At 36.0% G+C, this 20,639-nt stretch overlaps 1 protein-coding gene across 1 annotated transcript in view; it reads left to right on the top strand.

Annotated features, from left to right (window-relative positions):
• MIB1 (MIB E3 ubiquitin protein ligase 1) overlaps positions 1 to 18,045 on the top strand; it is a 112,189-nt gene extending 94,144 nt beyond the window's left edge. The window contains exons 15-21 of the mRNA XM_061169637.1: positions 220 to 381; positions 2,561 to 2,742; positions 4,167 to 4,359; positions 9,114 to 9,192; positions 13,021 to 13,134; positions 14,549 to 14,649; positions 17,129 to 18,045. Coding sequence (XP_061025620.1) covers positions 220 to 381; positions 2,561 to 2,742; positions 4,167 to 4,359; positions 9,114 to 9,192; positions 13,021 to 13,134; positions 14,549 to 14,649; positions 17,129 to 17,269 — 972 coding nt within the window. The 3' untranslated portion in view covers positions 17,270 to 18,045. The remainder of the gene's footprint in view (positions 1 to 219; positions 382 to 2,560; positions 2,743 to 4,166; positions 4,360 to 9,113; positions 9,193 to 13,020; positions 13,135 to 14,548; positions 14,650 to 17,128) is intronic.
• The last annotated feature ends 2,594 nt before the right edge of the window (positions 18,046 to 20,639 follow it).

The following is a 20,639-nucleotide window of genomic DNA, read 5'->3' as shown; positions in this document are numbered from 1 at the left end:
TGCTTTCTCTAACTCAGTGTATTTGAATAACCAGGTTCATCATTATTTGTAAGGAGTCACAGGGATATAGAGTAGTTTAGCAAGCAAATACATAAAAATAATTAACTTTCATGGCAACCCCGTCAGATAGGTCCAGGGCTCTCACACTGTTACTTTAGAGATGTTGTAGCTTCTTGTGGGTGGAATACTTTAGCAAAATGAGATGTTTTTCTCTTCTAGCTTTTGGTCCGTGCAGGTGCCAAATTAGATATTCAGGATAAGGATGGGGATACTCCTTTGCATGAAGCTCTGAGGCATCACACTTTGTCTCAGCTACGTCAGCTTCAAGATATGCAAGATGTGGGGAAGGTCGATGCTGCCTGGGAGCCATCCAAAAACACCGTGAGTAAAGATAATCTTCAATTCAGTGCCAGTGGGAGCATCTTTTAATGCAGAGGCTTATATTTATGGCTAATTTAACTTGCACCTGATAAAATATTTCATCAGAGCTACAAATATACACATTTAGTTTATGAGCTAAATACTAGTCAATGCTAACTGTATTGTTTTGCATTCTTACTAAAAGTTGTTTGGTTCTCCTTTAATAACTTTAGCCATTCACACAGGAGTATTGTGGTGTCTTTTTGTGGTTTGAATTTGCATTTCCTTATGACTGCTGGTATTGAACATCTTTTCATTTGCTTGTTCACCACTCATGTATATTTGATGAAGTGTCTCTGCAGACCTTCTTCATTATTTTGTTGAGCTGTCTTCTTACTACTAAGTTTTGAGGGTTCTTTTTTATAAACTGAATACAAGTTCTTTATCAGATATGTGGTATGCACATACTTTCTCCCAGTCTGTAGCTTGTCTTTTCATTCTTTTTTTAAATTTTATTTATTTATTTATTTATTTTTGGCTGCGTTGGGTCTTCATTGCTGCACATGGGCTTTCTCTAGTTGCAGCGAGCGGGGGCTACTCTTCATTGCGGTGTGTGAGCTTCTCGTTGTGGTGGCTTCTCTTGTTGCGGAGCACAGGCTCTAGGCGCGCGGGCTTCAGTAGTTGTGGCGCACGGGCTCTAGAGTGCAGGCTCAGTAGTTGTGGTGCACGGGCTTAGTTGCTCCATGGCATGTGGGATCTTCCCGGACCAGGGCTCGAACCCGTGTCCCCTGCATTGGCAGGTGGATTTTTAACCACTGCGCCACCAGGGAAGCCCTCTTTTCATTCTTTTAACAGTATTTTTCGAAGAGCAGAGGTTCTTAATTTTAATGAAGTCTGATTGACCAATTTTTCTTTTATTGTTTGTGTCCTGAGAAATCTTTGCTAAATCCAAGGTCACTAAGGTCTTCTCCTATTTTGTACTAGAAGCTTATAAAGTTTTAGCTGTTACATTTAGGTCTGTGATTCATTTTGAGTTAATTTTTATATGCATAATATGAGGTATGGGTCAAAGTTCTTTTTTGTTTTTTGTTTGTTTGTGGATATCAAGTCATTCCAGCCCCATTAGTTTGAAAAGACTGTCTTTTTCTACTGAATTGCCTGTTGTGCCTTTATCTAAAATCAGTTCTCTTATACTGATGTGTCTTTATCTATGTGATGCCAACCCATTGTCTTGATTACAGTAGCTTTGTAATAAATGTTGAAGTCAGTGGTATAAGTCTCTTCTTCTTTTTCAAAGTTGTTTGACTATTCTGAGTCCTTCACGTTTCCATATGAATTTTAGAATCATTTTTAAGAATGTAAAGGGTTCTGAGACCAAAGTGTTTGAGAATTGCTGCCTTTCTATATGACCATAGGTAAATACTCTAACTCCTATGTGCCTCGTTTTTCTCATTTTAAAACGAGGGGAAGTGAGTAACTACCTCCATAAGGTTGTAAAGATTAAATGAGTTAATTCATGGAAACTGCTTAAAATAGTTCTTAGTCCATTGTAGATGCTCCATAAATATTAACAATTATTATGACTATTTTCAGACAAGATGTATGAGTCAGAACCTCAGATGACAGTAGAACCTGATCTGTCTCATTCTCCACTTCATGGCTTAATTCCTGGTTCTTGGTTCTTTTCTCAGTTGTCTCTCCCCTTTTCGTTTCACGTTGGTTGCTAGCAGTTCCAGAGGCAAATTGAGTAGAAAAGGGAGACTGTCTCCTCAATATCTCAATCAGAAGTCTTGTTCTTGAGTTTTATTGGCCTTAATTGACCTGATTTAGGTTATGGGTCACCCCTGAACTAATCACATAGATGAGATGGGTCTCTGAGTGGTTTGAGCCATCTTTGGTTCACCTCTAAAACTGGAGATGGGTCAGTCCTCATACTATACACCTGAGGAAATTGGGGGGTAGGTGACATGGAGGAAGGATACTAGGACTGCAACTCATAAGTGTCCACCACATCTATATAGTCTTGCCAGACATGTTTTTTACCACACATACATATTCATATATACATACATATATATGCAAGCACGTGCACACCACACACACATACACACACATTCTTGCATATATATATATATTTGGTGATAAGAATTGATAACAGATTCCTAAAGGGAAAATAATGAATTTTTTCATTTGATTTCAGTTAATAATGGGACTTGGTACCCAGGGAGCCGAGAAGAAGAGTGCAGCATCTATTGCCTGTTTCTTGGCTGCTAATGGTGCTGACCTTAGCATTCGAAATAAGAAGGGTCAGTCGCCACTTGATCTCTGTCCTGATCCAAGTCTCTGCAAAGCTCTGGCAAAGTGTCATAAAGAAAAAGTCAGGTTTGTATTATTATCATAAAACCTAATATTCTGTACATAAAGTATCATGTGGTTCCACAGTTATAGGGAAATTAATATAATGAGGTATATACATTTCTTTTTTATTCTATTCTTTTTTATTTTTTATTGAAGTATAGTTGAGTTACAATGTTGTGTTAATTTCTGGTGTACAGCAAAGGGATTCAGTTATACATATATATACATACTCTTTTTCATATTCTTTTCCATTATGGTTTATTACAGGATATTGAATATAATTCCCTGTGCTATACAGTAGGACCTTGTTGTTTATTTTATATATAGTAGTTTGTATCTGCTAATCCCAAACTCCTAATTTATCCGCCCCCCACCTCTTTCCCCTTTGGTAACCATAAGTTTGTTTTCTATGGCTGTTTCTATGTCTGAGTCTGTTTCTGTTTTGTAAATAAGTTCATTTGTATCATATTTTAGATTCCACATATAAGTGATATCATATGATATTTCTCTTTGTCTGACTTGCTTCACTTAGTATGATAATCACTAGGTCCATCCATATTGCTGCAAATGGCATTGTTTCATTCTTTTTTATGGCTGAGTAGTATTCCATTTTATATAGAGGTATATACATTTCTTTAAGTATATCCTTAAGGGGCATTTTATTAGAGCAAGGCAGAATGCATCTAAAAATATATAGATAGAGGCACTGTAATTACTGCAGTAATAACTTAAACACTGGGGTGTAAGGGGAAACCACTTTGAATGTGTGCATGTGAGCCCGCATGTTCATGAGTTTCTGAAGATCATAGTGGAAACAGAGTGTCCCTTTTCTATCTGTACCTGTAGTTGGTTGTGCATATGTATTTTTATGTCTTGTATATATATATTTATAGATGTGTTCTGTCTTTCTGTAATAGAATTGTATGCTCCTTAAGGATACACTTAAAAGAAATGTCAAAACAGCAGCTGCAGTGACATATTTCCAAAGTGCCCTGTCAGTTGTGGACTCTGATAATGCTTCATTCTGTCTGTAGTTAGGATAACTAACATGGGCTCGTTAGGATTTTTGTTTTATTGCTGTATCCTGTGTCTTCCTCAGCTGGTCCTATATAGATAAAACAGTTTCTGATGTAAACTGTTTATGTTAATTTTTTTAAACTACTGTTTTTGATTTCTTTGTTAGAAGAAGATTCACTCTTTTCCATTGGGTGAGGATTTGTTGAATTGAAATTTGAATTGTACTAGAAGTACGTAAAAATGCAGAGAAGTAGAAAAATATAGTATACAATGTTTCATATATAGATGGTAAAGCTTAATTTTTTAACATAACTAAAGTTGTTTTTTACCCATACCAATGATGCTCTAGATGTTTTAAAAAACATTTAAATTAATGAATTTGTAATATGAATATTCTCATAGGCTTGATTAGAAATATTTTCTTTTACTAGTGGTCAGGTGGGTTCTCGAAGTCCTTCTATGATTAGTAATGATTCTGAAACCTTAGAAGAGTGTATGGTGTGCTCAGATATGAAGAGAGATACTCTTTTTGGCCCATGTGGACATATTGCTACCTGTTCTTTGTGTTCTCCACGAGTCAAGAAATGCCTCATCTGTAAAGAACAAGTTCAATCCAGGACAAAGGTAATATGTTTTTAATATAGCATTTTATTATTTTTTGAAGTTCTTCAAGACTACAGTTAATGATAAATAAGATTATATGATGCCACGTGTCTTTTAATTTTGTTCTTCCTAAGACTGATCTAAATATGGGAATGTATAATTTATACATTTATCAAGACACCAATTGAAATACATAAACTACAGTACTAGTTAAAAATAAAAGTAATCTAATATTTTACTTTCAAAGTCCCTTATAACCTAAAGATGTATTTAATTCCACTTTGTGTTGTAGTTACTTGTATACTGCACCTTTTTTGAGTACATGGATTGTTTTGTATTCATCTTTGTAAAAGACTAGTTGATTTTTTTGGTAGAATATCACACATTCTGGATTTATTTCATTCTTGTCATGGTGTTCTTTAATTTGTTTCTATATCCTTTGTGTTTTTGTAAACTGGAAGTTAGATCTAACGGCTTGATTAGGGTCAGCTTAGACATACTGGGCATGAAAACTTCATAGACGATGCTATTCATTTCGTACTGTATCCCACCATTAGGCAAATAAAGTCTGATCATCCTGCAGTTCTTGGTGGTCAAATTCTGATTCTCCTCTGAACTTTTTATCTCATCTGACTCCTTTTGCTTTTTGAGAAGCAGTATTCTTTTCTGGGTTTCTGGTTTCATTTTTCTTTCCATGTAACTTAGTGCTTTTCCATCTAACTCATTTTGGTTTACTGAAATAATTGAAAAAACCAAAGCTCAAAGAAGTACACTGACAGTTGGGTCTTCAACGCAGTTTTCTTGATTCTTAAGTCACTATTCTTTCCTCTGTGTTATGATACACAGACAGAATTAAAACCAATGTCTACAAGGGAGGGTTGACAGAACAGGAAGGCAGAGAGGAAGGATTATGTTGTCACTCCTTTTTAGCCCAGTTCTGAATTCCAAGAATTAGTAAGGTGTCTGTTTGTATTTTAAGTTATAGAATTTTCAAACCTGTACAAAAGTAGAAAAACTTACATACCCACCAAAGAGATTTGCCAGGTTCGTTGCAGAGCCTTCGAATGTAAAGAAATAGCGACCCCAAGTGGTTAAAGGATCGTGAACATCTTCACTGAAGATAAAACAAATTGTAAAACTAGTATTTGGAGGGAGGGAGAATAAACAAGCTTGGTCTCTTTAGCAATTAAAGAAATACAAATTAAAAATTATGAACTATTATTAGCCATTCTTGTCAAATTAGCAAAAGTAAACTTTAAATAATGCTAGGAAAGTGAGAAATGAGTACTCTCTTAACACTGCAGTTGGCTGAATAAATGGGTTTACATTTTTTTGAGAGACCATCCTGACAATATATATACAAACAATTACAATAAATATGCTTTGATATAGTAATTCCACTCCTGGGAATGTAATCTGAGGAAAAAAATTCAGAAGGGGAAAAACTTATGCTTAGAAAGATTTTTTTTAATAATAGCTGAATGGGAAGAGAATCATCATGTATTAAGCGCTGATTTTATATTAGGCATTGAACTAGACACTGTACACATAATATCTAATTTACTTTTTTTAAAATTGTCACATTTTAATGTTTGACCAGTATTTAGCACATACAGTTCTTAAAATATTTATATGAAGGTGCTCCTTACGTACATATAAATGGCTAGATCAGTCAGAGTTTCACCTCCGTGTCGTCATTGCTCTTGAGACTTTTGTCTGTCTGTCTAGTTGCTAAAGTTTGGGATTTTCACTTCTTTCACCCATATTGTGCCTACTTTTCTTTTTAGCTTATTAGCCAGCCAGATAGCTGACTCACACACCTTTGAAATTTAGCCATGGTCCTCAGCCCTTCCTTTATTTTATTTTGTTTTTAATTAATTTTTATTGGAGTATGGTTGCTTTACAATGTTGTGTTAGCCTCCACTGCACAACAAAATGAATCAGCCATACACATAGAGATATCCCCTCCCTTTTGGACTTCCTTCCCTTTTAGGTTACCACAGTGCATTAGGTAGAGTTCCCTGTGCTATACAGTATGTTCCCATCAGTTGTCTATTTTATACATAGTATCAATAATGTATATGTGTCAATCCCAGTCTCCCAATTCCTCCCACCCCACCCCTTTCCCCCTTGGTATCCGTGCATTTGTTCTCTACGTCTGTGTCTCTATTTCTGCTTTGCAAATAAGATCTATACCATTTTTCTAGATTCCACATATATGCATTATTATACGATATTTACTTTTCTCTTTCTGACTTACTTCACTCTGTATGACACTCTCTAGGTCCATCCATGTCTCTACAAATGACCCAATTTCATTCCGTTTTATGGCTGAGTAATATTCCATGGTATATATGTACCACATCTTCTTTATCCATTCCTCTGTTGATGGACATTTAGGTTGCTTCCAGGTCCTGGCTATTGTAAATAGGGCTGCTATGAACATTGGGGTGCATGTGTTTTTTTGAATTATGGTTTTCTCTGGGTATATGCCCAGTAGTGGGATTGTTGGGTCATATGGTAGTTCTATTTTTAGTTTTTTAAGGAACCTCCATACTGTTCTCCATAGTGGCTGTATCAATTTACATTCCCACCAGCAGTGTATGACGGTTCCCTTTTCTGCACACCCTCTCCAGCATTTATTGTCTGTAGATTTTTTGATGATGGCCATTCTGACAGGTGTGAGGTGATACCTCATCATAGTTTTGATTTGCATTTGTCTAATAATTAGTGATGTTGAGCATCTTTTCATGTGTTTGTTGGCCGTCTGTATGTCTTCTTTGGAGAAATGTCTATTTAGGTCTTCCACCCATTTTTTGATTGGGTGGTTTGTTTTTTTGTTATTGAGCCATGTGTGCTGCTCGTATATTTTGGAGATTAATCCTTTGTCAGTTGCTTCATTTGCAAGTATTTTCTCCCATTCTGAGGGTTGTCTTTTCATCTTGTTTATGGTTTCCTTTGCTGTGCAAAGGTTTTAAGTTTCATTAGGTCCCATTTGTTTATTTCAGCCATTCTTTTAGAGAGAGGAAAAACTTTGTTGGGAGCTATGAAAAGTTAGTGTACCTGCCTCCAGGCTATGGGTTCCTTAGTCGCCCATTTCCAGGGTCTTCCTATCTCTGCTCCCCACTGTGGTTCTGGTAGTGTACTGCTTAGTGTTTGCAGTTTGTGGGCTGGATTTGTGTACTGAAGGTAAACATTCCCTTCGTTATAGTCTGACCTTCAGTAGGTCTTAAAGCCTGTATGTATAATCCTAGAGTTGGAAAGAACACCCTGGTCTTGCATCCTATAAGCTGTAGGCGACTGAAATTTGTTTCTTTCAACTGTTTTAAATCAAGTCAGAAACTTAGCAGATATCTTAGATCTCTTCTTCACCATTCTATACATTTTATTAGTTACCAAGTCTTCTTAAATATTTCTCAGAACTCTTTCTTCTACTCTATATTGCTATGTCTTACTTAAAATATGCCCTCCTATCTCATAGTTAGAGTTGTTCTAGGATATACTTGAATAAGGGCCACCTGAGTCCTCTCCTTGTCTTCTAATTGACACTTTACCACCTTGTGAAGAAGGATTGTTCTTTATTGTTCAGATTTTTAAAAAGCTGCAGCTCTACAGTGTTAGGTAATTTGTTAGTATTGGAGCTGGAATTGGAACGCAGGAACATAAAGGTCCTGACCAACCATGTCTTACTGCTTCCCACTAGGTTACTACGACTATGTAAATTCTGTGTACATAGCAAGGTCTAAGTTGGGAAGGTCCAATATTTTGGTTGTTTAGGTGAAGTGGTGGTCATCATTTTTGGACAGTAATGTTAAATGACACAGCTAGGGGTGAATGTGTGTCAGAAGGGAGGAGAATCAGTGAAAGATGGATGTGGAGCCAAGGGCAGTAGGCAGATGGAGGTCAGAGAACCAGAGCAAAGTTAAGAAATAGCTACACATGCAGAACTCAGATTAAGTGGAGAAGAGGAGGAAAAATTGATGGAAATTATGAATAGGTTGTGGAGGACTTGTGGAGATCAGGCGAAAAGAATAGTCCAGAGCTCTGGGCTTCAGCCAGTGGGGGGGAATTCCAGGTCCTGGGAAAGGATGAGTTAGGTGGAATTCCTCGGATGTGGGTAAACAGAAAAATCCCCCTTAAGCTTTAGCAGTCAGGCTAATCTGGCTAGAATTTTATGAATATTAGAAATCTATCTTATCTCAGTCATTTGTTCTTTTGATTTTTCTCTCCAAAGTAGTTTTTTGTTTTTTTTTTTTTTGATGTGGACCATTTTTAAAGTCTTTGTTGAATTTGTTACAATATTGCTTCTATTTTTTATGTTTCGGGTTTTTTTGTTTTGTTTTTTTTGGCCCCCAAGGCATGTGGGATCTTAGCTCCCCGACCAGGGATCAAACCCACACCCCCTGCATTGGAAGGCAGAGTCTTAACCACTGAACTGCTAGGGAAGTCCTCAGAGTAATTAAAAAAAAAAAAAGAAAGAAAATTGAAGTCTAGTCTGTTCTCCCTGACCTCAGAGGAAATGGAGTTTTTCTGTATCATTCTTTAGGACAGGTAGGGAGACTAAAGTGGAGCTAGACCAGTTTAGCTGGGGTCTTCAAAGATGTGAAAATGAGTAACCAATAAAGTAGAGGACAGAGGAAAAGTGTGTGTTAAATTCTTCTGTGCAGGAGTGTTTCCTTATAGAGGAGAAATACATTTGGATACAGAAGGAACTGTTAGAGTCACTAGATTTATTTGTAGATGTTTACGCTTTTGCTGTAACCTCTTCTTTGCAGATTGAAGAATGTGTGGTATGCTCTGACAAGAAAGCAGCTGTTCTTTTTCAGCCATGCGGACACATGTGTGCTTGTGAGAGTAAGTAGCCCATACAGAACTTCCTCAGAATTATTATAAAAGTAGAAAGTGAAACAAATTATGTCTTTGAATTACTTTTTTAATAACTCATGAACAGAGAAGTTGGTGGGCCTCTAGAACCCTCTGTCTGTTCTCTGTACAAGAGTGTCACCTCTTTCCCTCCTTAGTCCTAAGTGTTAAGGAAGACTTGATGTGCTGCATTCTCCCAGCTCAGCTTTTTTTTTTTTTTTTTTTGGAGTATAGTTGATTTACAGTGTTGTATTACTTTCTGCTGTACAGCAAAGTGGGTCAGTTACACACATATCCACTCTTTTTTAGGTTATTTTCCCATATAGGTTATTACAGAGGATTGAGTAGAGTTCCCTGTGCTATACAGTAGGTCCTTATTAGTTATCTGTTTTATATATAGTAGCGTGTATGTGTCAATCCCAGTCTCCCATTTATCCCTCTCCCCCTTCCTTCCTGGTAACCATAAGATTGTTTTCTACATTTGTAACTCTATTTCTGTTTTGTAAATAATTCAGCAATATCAGATGATACTTGTCCTTCTCTGTCTGACTTACTTCACTTAGTATGACGATCTCTAGGTCCATCCATGTTGCTGCAAATGGCATTCTTTCCTTCTTTTTTATGGCTGAGTAATATTCCATGGTATATATGTACCACATCTTCTTTATCCATTCCTCTGTCAGTGGACATTTAGGTTGCTTCCGTGTCCTGGCTATTGTAAATAGTGCTGCAGTGAACATTGGGGTGCATGTATCTTTTCAAATTATGGTTTTCTCCAGGTATATGCCCAGGCATGGGATTGTTGGATCATATGGTAGCTCTATTTTTAGTTTTTAAAGGAACCTCCATATTGTCCTCCATAGGGGCTCTACCAATTTATATTCCCACCAACAGTGTAGGAGGGTCCAGCTTAGCTTTTTATTTCATTTGTTGTATGAGCACAAAATGACCACTTCTCACACACAGGAGAAATTTATTTCCGAAAATGAGTGTTGATACATTTAGTCTAGACTTTTTTCACATATGAAATTAACACATCTTCATCTTCACCTTTATGGTGCCTCTCCTGTATACTTTCCCCCCTGCTGAACCACCCTCAGCAACCATTTGGGACAATAATTTCTGGCCTTCTTAACCTTCCTTAACCTCTATGTCAAGAGAGCTTATAGAAATCTTTGTGAGGATGATATTAAAGTTTAAGAGGAGTTTTAAACTTTGCTTTTACATATCTCCCTTGTTCTTTTCAAGTTAATATACTTAGTATTAATATCCTCCTCCTCTTTTTGCTTTTTACTTGTCAGTGAAGAATTTTAAATAAGTTTAACAATTTATACTTCACTTAAATGGACCCAAGGTAAAGCATGGTGTTTCAGTCAGTTAGGTGTTGGTTTTTCATATAACATTTGACTAAAGTAACAAACTGTGTAATAGATTAATCTCATTGGCACAGATTTGCTTTAAGAGTTGGTGTTTTGTTTGTTTGTTTTTTTCATTTTGATAGGCAGCTCGTCAACTAAGAAAGGATCAAGGTTTTCTACTGTAACATTCTGCTCCAAGTAATTGTTTCTGTTTACCAAAGACTGGTATAATGGCTATTATCAGCTGTCAGAGGGCATGAAGAAAGAGAATTCTGTCTTAAGTAAAAAAGAGCTCAGGTTATGTAAATTTTCATAGCCCAGGAGTTAGCAAACATTTTCTGTAAAGGGTCAAATAAAACATATTTTTGGCTTTGTGGGCCACATGATTTCTGTAGTTACACCTCAGCTCTTTCCAATTGCTTACCTATGCCATTGTAGTGCAAAACCAACCATAGACAATATGTAAACAAATGGGCGGGACTTGTTTTCCATTAAAACTTTATTTATAAAAACAAGTGACTGGGGCTTCCCTGGTGGCGCAGTGGTTGAGAATCTGCCTGCCAATGCAGGGGACACGGGTTCGAGCCCTGGTCTGGGAAGATCCCACATGCCGCGGAGCAACTAGGCCCGTGAGCCACAATTACTGAGCCTGCGCGTCTGGAGCCTGTGCTCCACAACAAGAGAGGCTGCGATAGTGAGAGGCCCGCGCACCGTGATGAAGAGTGGCCCCCACTTGCCACAACTAGAGAAAGCCCTCACACAGAAACGGAGACCCAACACAGCCATAAATAAATTAAAAAAAAAAAAAAAAGACTTTCTCTCTATTAAAAAAAAAAAAACAAAAAAAAAAAAACCAAGTGACTGGTTGGGTTTGGCCTGCAGGCTGTGGTTTGCTGACCCTGTCAGAGACCAAAGTGACTTGAAAGCTGGTTTTAGTTAGTAGTTGGTAATACAGATTCTAGAGCCTTAAAGTAATATTTTCCCCCAGGAGTTTACCAACGTTTTTACATTATTTTTGCTTTAGAATGTAACAAGAGCAACAGCTAACTTTTCTTGAGCTCTTAATTTGTACCAGGCATTTTAATCTCTTTTTGAGTGTTTCCTCTTTTATCTTTACAAGAAACCTAAGAAGTAGAGTTTTCTCCATTTTACAGGCCATTGGTAAACATTTATTTGCTAGGGAAGATGAAATCGAGGTGGAAAATGTCCCTTTCTCGAGTATACAGTACAGCAGGTGGTCCAGTCCCCACATCACAATAATCAAAGGAAGGAGAAATTACATCCCTTTTGGAGGGATGGAAGAAAGATTTTATATAAACAATATAACAACCTAACTTAATAGCTACAAGAATTTAAAATAATTGTGGTTACATATTATATACTCAGGCAATTAAATTAATTCTTTAAATTCAAGAAAAAAACCCTGCCCTCAGATTGAAGACAAACCCCAAACCAGGTATCTACTAACATTAGCTCCTACCTAGTGCATCTTGCCTAGGCCAGCATCAGACCCATCTCTGTTTAGGCCTCGGCACAGGGTCGGCCTTGACAGAGAATTGTTATTCTGCGTCCACCAGCATAAGCACTGTTGGGAGTATGTGACCCCCTTGTCCACATTGGTGGTTTTGTGCTTTGCTAAGGTTTACTGTCTTGTCATAAGACGTCCTGCCACGGTTTTTGCTATTTTTCCTGTTTTTGAAATGACAAAGACACTTGGTATGTAGGCTAAGATATGGAGTATACTTTCCATAATAAATGCTAATGGGAAAGAATGTGTTGAAACACTGTGTTATTTTATAATTAATTAATAACTTTAGGTGTAGTATTAATAATCCATAACATAGAATTGTGCCTGGATATTTCTTCTTGGAATGGGGAAGCATTCTACCGATATATAGGTATTAGAAAGATAGTCCATTATGATAAATTTTTGATATTTTCCTGACTGCTACATTAAAAAAGTAGTCACTAAGCCATTTCCTTGTTAGATTACATCAGTTTGATAGAAGGGAGAGAATTGTTCAACATATTTTAGGAATTTAAGAGATAAGCGATTTACAAAAGAAAGTATTTTTTTTTAAAGTATCATGTGAGCAGCCTTGTAATTCTTGTGGTAGTAGTTAAATTTATGAAGGGTATCTCCCTCCTTTATTCTCAAGCCTTAAGATCTTGAAATATTTACATTACATATTTTAAAAAAACTCAGAACCTCCTCCTCCTCACAGTTTATTCCAATGTATTAGAAAATGTCATTAGTTTCATGATGATGGGCTCTGTATTCTAGAGGCTACCAATGAAAAATATACATTCTTAGGTTGATAACATTTTAAGAAGGTAGAATTGTGTATTGATATAACTTAGTGTTTATCTCAGTGTTAAATTTAAGTTATGACAAATGAGCAGAGGAAGGCCACCCTGTTGATGTTCTCTTGTGTGAGAAGTGTCCTATTGCTGTTTCCAGACTGTGCTAATCTGATGAAAAAGTGTGTGCAGTGTCGGGCAGTAGTTGAACGAAGAGTGCCCTTCATCATGTGTTGTGGAGGGAAAAGTTCAGAGGATGCCACTGATGATATCTGTAAGTGGATTTCCTTACTTTGCTTTCTTACTGGGACTTTCATAGACGTGTCTTCTCATAGTACACTGTCTCCTTGTAAAACAGAAGGTATGTGACTTGAATCTACAAGGAACAGGTAGGGTTTTGCTCTTGTTACATTATTAGAAACCTGAAATTGTATTTTTCTAACTTGTAATATGATTATGGACCTTTAAACATTAGTCTTTTAAGAAACCTCCATGTGTGTTATAAAGAGCATTGTAGTATTCTTGCTTAAAGAAAATTTGCTGGCTATTTTTAAGATGAAATTTATTGTGTCTTAGGGTGGGAGGACATCATATTATAAATTATTTTCTCAATTTACACAAGTATTAACCTCATTATTTTATGACATAGGTTTACCTCGTGTGTTTAAGTATTTTATGGAATAGTAATTCTTTGTGACAGAGTTACTGTAGATAAACTGAAGTGTAACCCAGTGAACAAGTGGAAAGATGAAAAGTAAATTATTTACCTTCAACCTTTTCAGCACAGTTGACCCTCGAGCATCGCAGGTTTGAACTGCCAGGGTCCATTTAAACTTGGATTTTTTTTTTTGGCCACGCTGCACAGCTTGCTGGATCTCAGTTCCCCAACCAGGGATTGAACCTGGGCCATGTCAGTGAAAGCCCGGAATCCTAACCACTGGGCCACCAGGGAACTCCCAAAACTTGGATATTTTTTAGTAGTAAATACTACAGGACTGCACGGTCTGTGTGTGGTTGGTTGAATCTGGGAATGTAGAGAAACCGTGGATGTGGAGGGCAGACTATGTTATTTGTTGATTAACCCCTGCATTGTTCAAGGGTCATCTGTAGTACAGCTGTATAAAAATATTTTTCATCTCTGCACTAGACATAAGCTGGATGGTCTCTTTGATATCTTTGTTCTGTGTACAGATGAGGAAGAACATTAGCGTAGCTACTTTGCCCAGAGCTTTTTTTCTTTATCACCGATAGGGCAGGATAAAAATCCTGAGGACAGATTAACTAGAGTAAAAGACCAAGAATCTAGAGAGTAGGAAAAGGGAAATAAAAAATTTCCTTCCATTTAGTAGAGCATGACCTTTCTTTCATGGAGTTCCTCATCTCAGATCAATAACAAAACAAGGAGAGCCTTGGAAAGCCCAGAAGTCTGTGTGTGGACTATTGTCTAGCTGAGTTAAATATAATTAGAAATTAATGTGGAAACCTATTTTTTTCCCAAAGATTATAAATGAAGGAGTATAACATGAATGTCACTGCTGTTTCTGTTGTCCACGTGGGAAAATAAATTTTTTAAGAGGATTCTAATAATAGTCTTGTGTTTTTAATAAATAAAACTAATGATTTTAGAAATAAAGAATCATTCTTGCTTCAAAACAGTAACATTAAGATTCTTTATCTGTACTATATAGCAAGTGGGAATATTCCGGTGTTACAAAAGGATAAGGATAACACCAACGTCAATGCAGACGTGCAGAAGCTGCAGCAGCAGTTACAGGACATTAAAGAGCAGGTAACGGTGATGTCTTCATGGTGAACAGTGACTCGAACGGCGTTTCATCTCCTTCTGTAAAATTACTAGTGTTTTCTGTAGTCAGCGTGGTTCATATTAGTGTATCACTTGTAGTGTTTGAATATTTGCAATCAGCTAAGTCTGATTAGAAGATTTCATCAAGTACTTTACAAAATAGGAAACGCACCAGTGACCAACATGAAAGAATGCTACACCACACTGAGGTGTCTTTTCCTACCTATCAGATTGAGGGGAAAAAATGTTAGAAACTGTCAATATCAAGTGTTTAGGCAAAATACTTAGCAGCTGTAACTCATACAGTGCTGGTGGGAATATAACTTAGTAAAAACACCTTGGGAAAGTTTGTCATTGTCTCGTAAAACTAAATAGGATATTGTTTGGGGATGCAAACTTGGAAGGAAAAAATCACACAGATGGTGATTAAAATCAAGGGCAGTGGTTTTTTTTGGCTGAGATGGCTGGGAGGGGGCACGAGGGAAGTTTCTAGAGTATTGATAGTTCCATTTCATGATGTAAGTTGATTACTTGCATTTGATCAGTTTGTGAACGTTTATTAAACTGTACATTTATGATTTGTGCACATTTCTGTATAGATGTGATACTTCAGTAAAAAGGAGAAAAGGATGCACACACACACACACACACACACACACACACCTATAAAGAAAAGCAAGGGAAAGGTAAATAAATGCAAAATTCAGCATAGTGGTTATCAGTGAGGGGTGGAGGAGGATATATATTCATGTGTTAAGCTGGGTGGTGGTTATATTGTTCTTTATATCTTATACATATCAACAGAAGTACTCTTTCATATCTGCTTAATATTTAATAAAAGCAACAGTAAAATAAAGTTACCTAAAATTTTTAGGTATCTGGTAAAAAAGTCTTTTTTTTCCCCCTTAGCTTACCATTTGACCCACCAATTAAATCTGAATCTGAAGATTGAATCAAATTAAAGGACTGAGTAGCAAAGGGTGTTCTTTCTCTAGTTTGGCAGTCACATCAGTGTTGTCATGCACTTGTTAAGAGTCTCACTCTTGTCTTTTCTATCTGAAGTTTTTTCATTCTTAAATAATCATCATGGCCATATTTCATCACTAAAGTATTTAAACAGTTAAAACTCATTTTCTGTGGAATGTTGGAATTTCTTTCAGGGACCCCTTCAAGGTTACCAAGAGAAAGCATCTGAATAAGTCTCTTTTTAAATTTTAAATCTCCAATCTTTCTATTACCCCAATGTCTCTTTAAAAGACAAAGATTAATTTTATGTGCTATTAAGCATATATTAATCCAAAGTAGCTTAACCCAGACTGCACAGATGTGTTTACTTTTGGAAGTTATTAATTAACTACATAGACCTCTGGAAAGTTTAATGAAAAAGAAACTAATTTAATTTTAAAAAGCTGCTTTGGCTTTTTAAAATAAAAAGTTACGATTTTTCTACAGCTTTGCTTCTCAAAACTTCAAGGATAAATGTGAAAATTTACTTTGGAAGAATGGAGCTAGCAAGTTAGACTATGGTTCTTTTTTTCTGTTGTTTTCTTCACAATGATTTCTGGTATTGCCAGAGTTGGTTACCACATTTTCGTATAGGCTTTAGGCCTGGTTTATTAATCTAGACATTTTTATTTAATTATTTCATTTCTGTGTTATTTGGGAAAGGTCTAATTCAGAATGAAGTATTATGATATATTAAGGTAAAATGTTTTTATAAATATAAAATGTAAAATGTGCTTTGTGAGTAAGTATGTGATTTTCTAGAAAACTTCACAGACGTATTCTCCTTAATTCTTCTAAGTTGATGAAGTTACATTTAACAATATGTAACTAAGGTTAATTGTTTTTAACTAAGGGGGTCTACGTTGAAAATATTGCAGTGCAGCATCATTTTTAAAAGCAAGAGCTCTGGGGCCACGTGGACCTGAGTTCACATTATAGCTTGCCCTGGGAAGTCTTTAACCCCACTAAGCCTCAGTTTCCTCTTTTTTGAAGTGGGAGTGATGTAGGCCTTGAGACTGGATCATATCCAGCATGGTGCTTGGTATGTGTGTGTTCTCAGCAACATCTCTTCACTGCTCCCCCCTCCCCCCAATACATTGTGTTATTTTCATGCAAGAACAGCATAGTACCTAGAGTTGGAGAATCTGAGTCAGACAGAATGGGGCTATTTTCATCCTTTTCCTCTTAGATTTTGGCATTTGAATTTTAAATTCTATATACTATTTGTTTTATGTAATATTTATTTTAGATAGTACCTTTTATACTGACCTGATAGTACAACCAATATTTCTGTTTTATAAGGATGATATTTTAACTGTTTAAAAATTTTAAAGCAACAAAAGATTATTTGACTAAAACAATAAAAGAAAATTAATGATGTTACAGAGTTGTTATATTACACTTTTAAAATAGAAACTGTCTCAGCATTTATTACTTTATTTGTTATCTCACTTTCCAGACAATGTGCCCTGTGTGTTTGGATCGTCTGAAGAATATGATTTTCCTTTGTGGCCATGGAACGTGCCAGCTCTGTGGAGACCGAATGAGTGAATGTCCTATTTGTCGAAAGGCTATTGAACGAAGGATTCTTTTGTATTAACTTAAAAACTCAGTGTGTTTTGTTAGCTAAAGTATTTGGTCATGAGATCTTAGTGAGCTAGTTGGAGGTTCTAATGAATTAATTTTTAATATCATAGTTTCTTTACTAGAGTGTAATTAGACTGTAAATGTACCAGAACAACAACAACAAAAACTCTACAAAACAGTGTTTGAAGCTGTGTTTTTTGTTTTTTTTGTTTTTTCCTTTCAATCTGAGACATCAAATCCATGTAATTGATAGGTGATTTACCTTTGACTTCTAAGGGGGAAAATCCTTTAAGGATCTCCTGTTATTTTTGTTTTTATTGCATTTTCTCTTATAGTTTATAAATTTGTTAGACCTCAAAAGATATACTTCCTTATGATCAGCTATCTTTCAATTTATCATGATTTTACACAGTGAGCTGATACAGGTACTCAGAAAAGTCATGCATCAAATGAAAGGGGGAAGTCAAACCATTATGTCATGTATGCTAAACGATAAAATTATAGTACAAGTTCTGCATGGTTAAGGGAATACTGAAGAGAGGATTCTCTTTTTAAGATAACAAAGTTATCAAGTGATTGTTTCTAAATTCTTAGAGTAAATGGAAATATAGAATGAGAGAATATTAAGTTTGCATTTAACTTATTTTCTGGATTCAAAGGAAAATTGTTTAACTTGAATCAAATTGCCAGTTTCAAAATGACTGATAGACATGAAAAGGAAAAATAAGCAATCATAGTGGGGAACTGAAGGGGGTGGGGGGAGTCATCCAATAAAAGAGCACCTATTAACTGACTGTTAACGGTTGCCTTTCTTATATTAATTTGTACACTGTTTTGTTCAGCCAGCTTTTAAAAAACTGTCTGTGGAAAGTGTGCCTCAGTTTCCCCAGTGGTTACTTATCCAGGCTTGATCTGACCAATGAAATGATATTGCCCTGTTTGGGTCTCTGAGGTTCAGTTTAGCTTCTCTAATGTGCTCAGTAGCAGTGATCCGAGAAGGGTAATGCACTGTCCAGAGGCAGCGGTCCTTTCTCCTCCGTGTCTGTTAATTCTGCCAGTGTTACTGATTCTACCTTCATCATAGGCCTCGCTTCCACTCTCTCTCAGACAGTAGAGCTTACTATAAAGAACAGGGTCTCTCTTCATACCTAACGATGGGGATGTTATTTCAACTGCCAGCAATATCCAAGACCTAGTAAATAACCAGTTGATAGATACTTACTTTAGAAAGAATGACTAGGACATTTACAGAAATATGTCTGATTACCTGTGGTTTTGTTTTGTTTACTCTAGAACATCTAATTATTTTTTCTCCTTGGAATGAGTAGTCTTTCAGCGTCTAAAATGAATATACACATAAATAAGTGTTTTGGGGTTCATTACTGCTAGATTATAAATAAATATATATTTATAATTATATAAATAATCAGCTGTTTACAATAGTATCTACTATATACTGTGTATAAGTTAACTCCTAAGGATAGTTAAATTTTTTGTAAGTTTTTTCCCCTTTGAATCTGGTTCTTATTTCAGTTTTTCTGCTGCAACAGCTAAATTTGAAAGTACAAAGTCTCTAGCCCTCACAGCATCGTATTTCTGGCTAATTAATGGCTGCCGCCTCTGCAAGTCCTGGCGAGAACAATGGTGCGCTTTGCTGCCTGGCTTTATAGTCTCGGTAATTCCGTATCTGTGTTGAGCTGAGTGGCTTATTTAGAACAGTAAAATTTGTATAAATTTTAAATTTGAAAATTTATATTGACTCTACCCAGTTATCTAATAACGAGCCACTGAGGCTGTTGATTAAGCCATATTTTGAAGTTATAAAAAGATAGAATATCTGTCTGAGGATGTTCACATAAAGAGACAAACAGACTGTTTTCTTTCAGATCTGAAAACAGTGTAAGTCAGGGTTTTCCTTCTCTTCCATGCCAGAGGCTGCCCATCTCTTTTCCACTAGATCAACTTGTAAGGAGGGAACATTTAGCTGACTCATGCATAGCTTGGCCAACCAGAGAATTGTATGGTCAGGAGCTTTACTTCACTTAAATTCTTGTTGTTTGTCTTCTGAGCTGCAGTGCTTAAACTTATATCCCTAAAAGGCAGTTTCATCTTCCAGACTAGTTTATTTCCTCCATACTAAAAATATAATAACTTATAAACTATTACAAAAGTCATAAAGCCACTATAATTATAGTGCTTCTGTGTTTGTACCACATTGAAATTTGTCTAGTGAAAAGAAAATGTTTCTCTATTCATGTTTTTAAGCACCTAAAAAATTAGGTGCTTAAACTTATTTTCAGTTTGTGAGAGAGAATAAGATTAAGAACTTAATTGTTTAATGACTTTGCTCTAACTCTGTGAAACTGCTACCTCTTATTATATGTCTCAGCAGTACTTTCCCAATTAGGATGTTTCCTTGTCATTATCATCTCTTTACCTTGTGCCTCAAAAGAGCTTTTGCTTTTCCTAGATTCGTTTAAAAAACAAAACTGACATGCATTCATTCAAAAACATATTTATTGAGCTTCAGGGGCAAGATACACAACAGTGAAAAAATTGTCAGCTTCTAAGCACATACAGAATTTATCATGCAGCCATTGTATATTTGAAGTATTCCCTTCAAAAGGAAGAGACCTAAAGACACTGATAACATTTCTTCCTAATGTTTTGGAAGAGTTGTCATTAAGTAGTATTTGGATTCCCTCTCTGTACCCCCTCACTCCTACCAGATTTTTTTCTTTTATTCTCCTAACATTGTCAGCTCTGTTACCCAAAACATAGATACAACTTACCAGATGGTGCTATTCTAATAGTTTTTCTTCACATAATTTAACATTCTTACTGTTTATACTATATACATATTTAATTTTGTTGGGAGCAAGAAAGGTTTTCAAGAGAAGATCATTTTGTATTAGTATAGGAATATTATATTGCACAAGTGTTTTAGTTTAGCTGGCCAAATTATGCTTGGTTATTTGTAATTTTAAACATTGCAGATTGACCATCTAGCTACTGAGGCATAAAATTAATTGATAATGTTGAAAATAACTTTCTTAAATTTATATATTTGATGGCTTTAGCCTGTAAGAGCATTTTAGCATATTGCAATGCATGCTGCTGAAGATTTATCCAATTCAAATTTCAGAGCTTGCTAGGTCATTTTTACATGGTAGAAACAGACTGTCTAGTTATGTGTTGCCCAATTGCTGTTCTTTGTTTATTATGAGTTTTGGACCCTTTTGGCCTAAGAAATATTTAACCTTACGAACTAGGACAATTGGTGATGGAGTTGGATAGGGAGGATGGCAGGGGTTGCAGTAAGAAAGAAAAGTCAGTTTCTGAGTTTAGAGAAAAATGGGGATCATGTAGATTTTATCAAAGCA

Source organism: Eubalaena glacialis, chromosome 15, assembly GCF_028564815.1.
Source record: "Eubalaena glacialis isolate mEubGla1 chromosome 15, mEubGla1.1.hap2.+ XY, whole genome shotgun sequence".
Taxonomy (NCBI): Eukaryota; Metazoa; Chordata; class Mammalia; order Artiodactyla; family Balaenidae; genus Eubalaena; species Eubalaena glacialis.
This window is presented reverse-complemented; position numbering and strand designations above follow the sequence as displayed.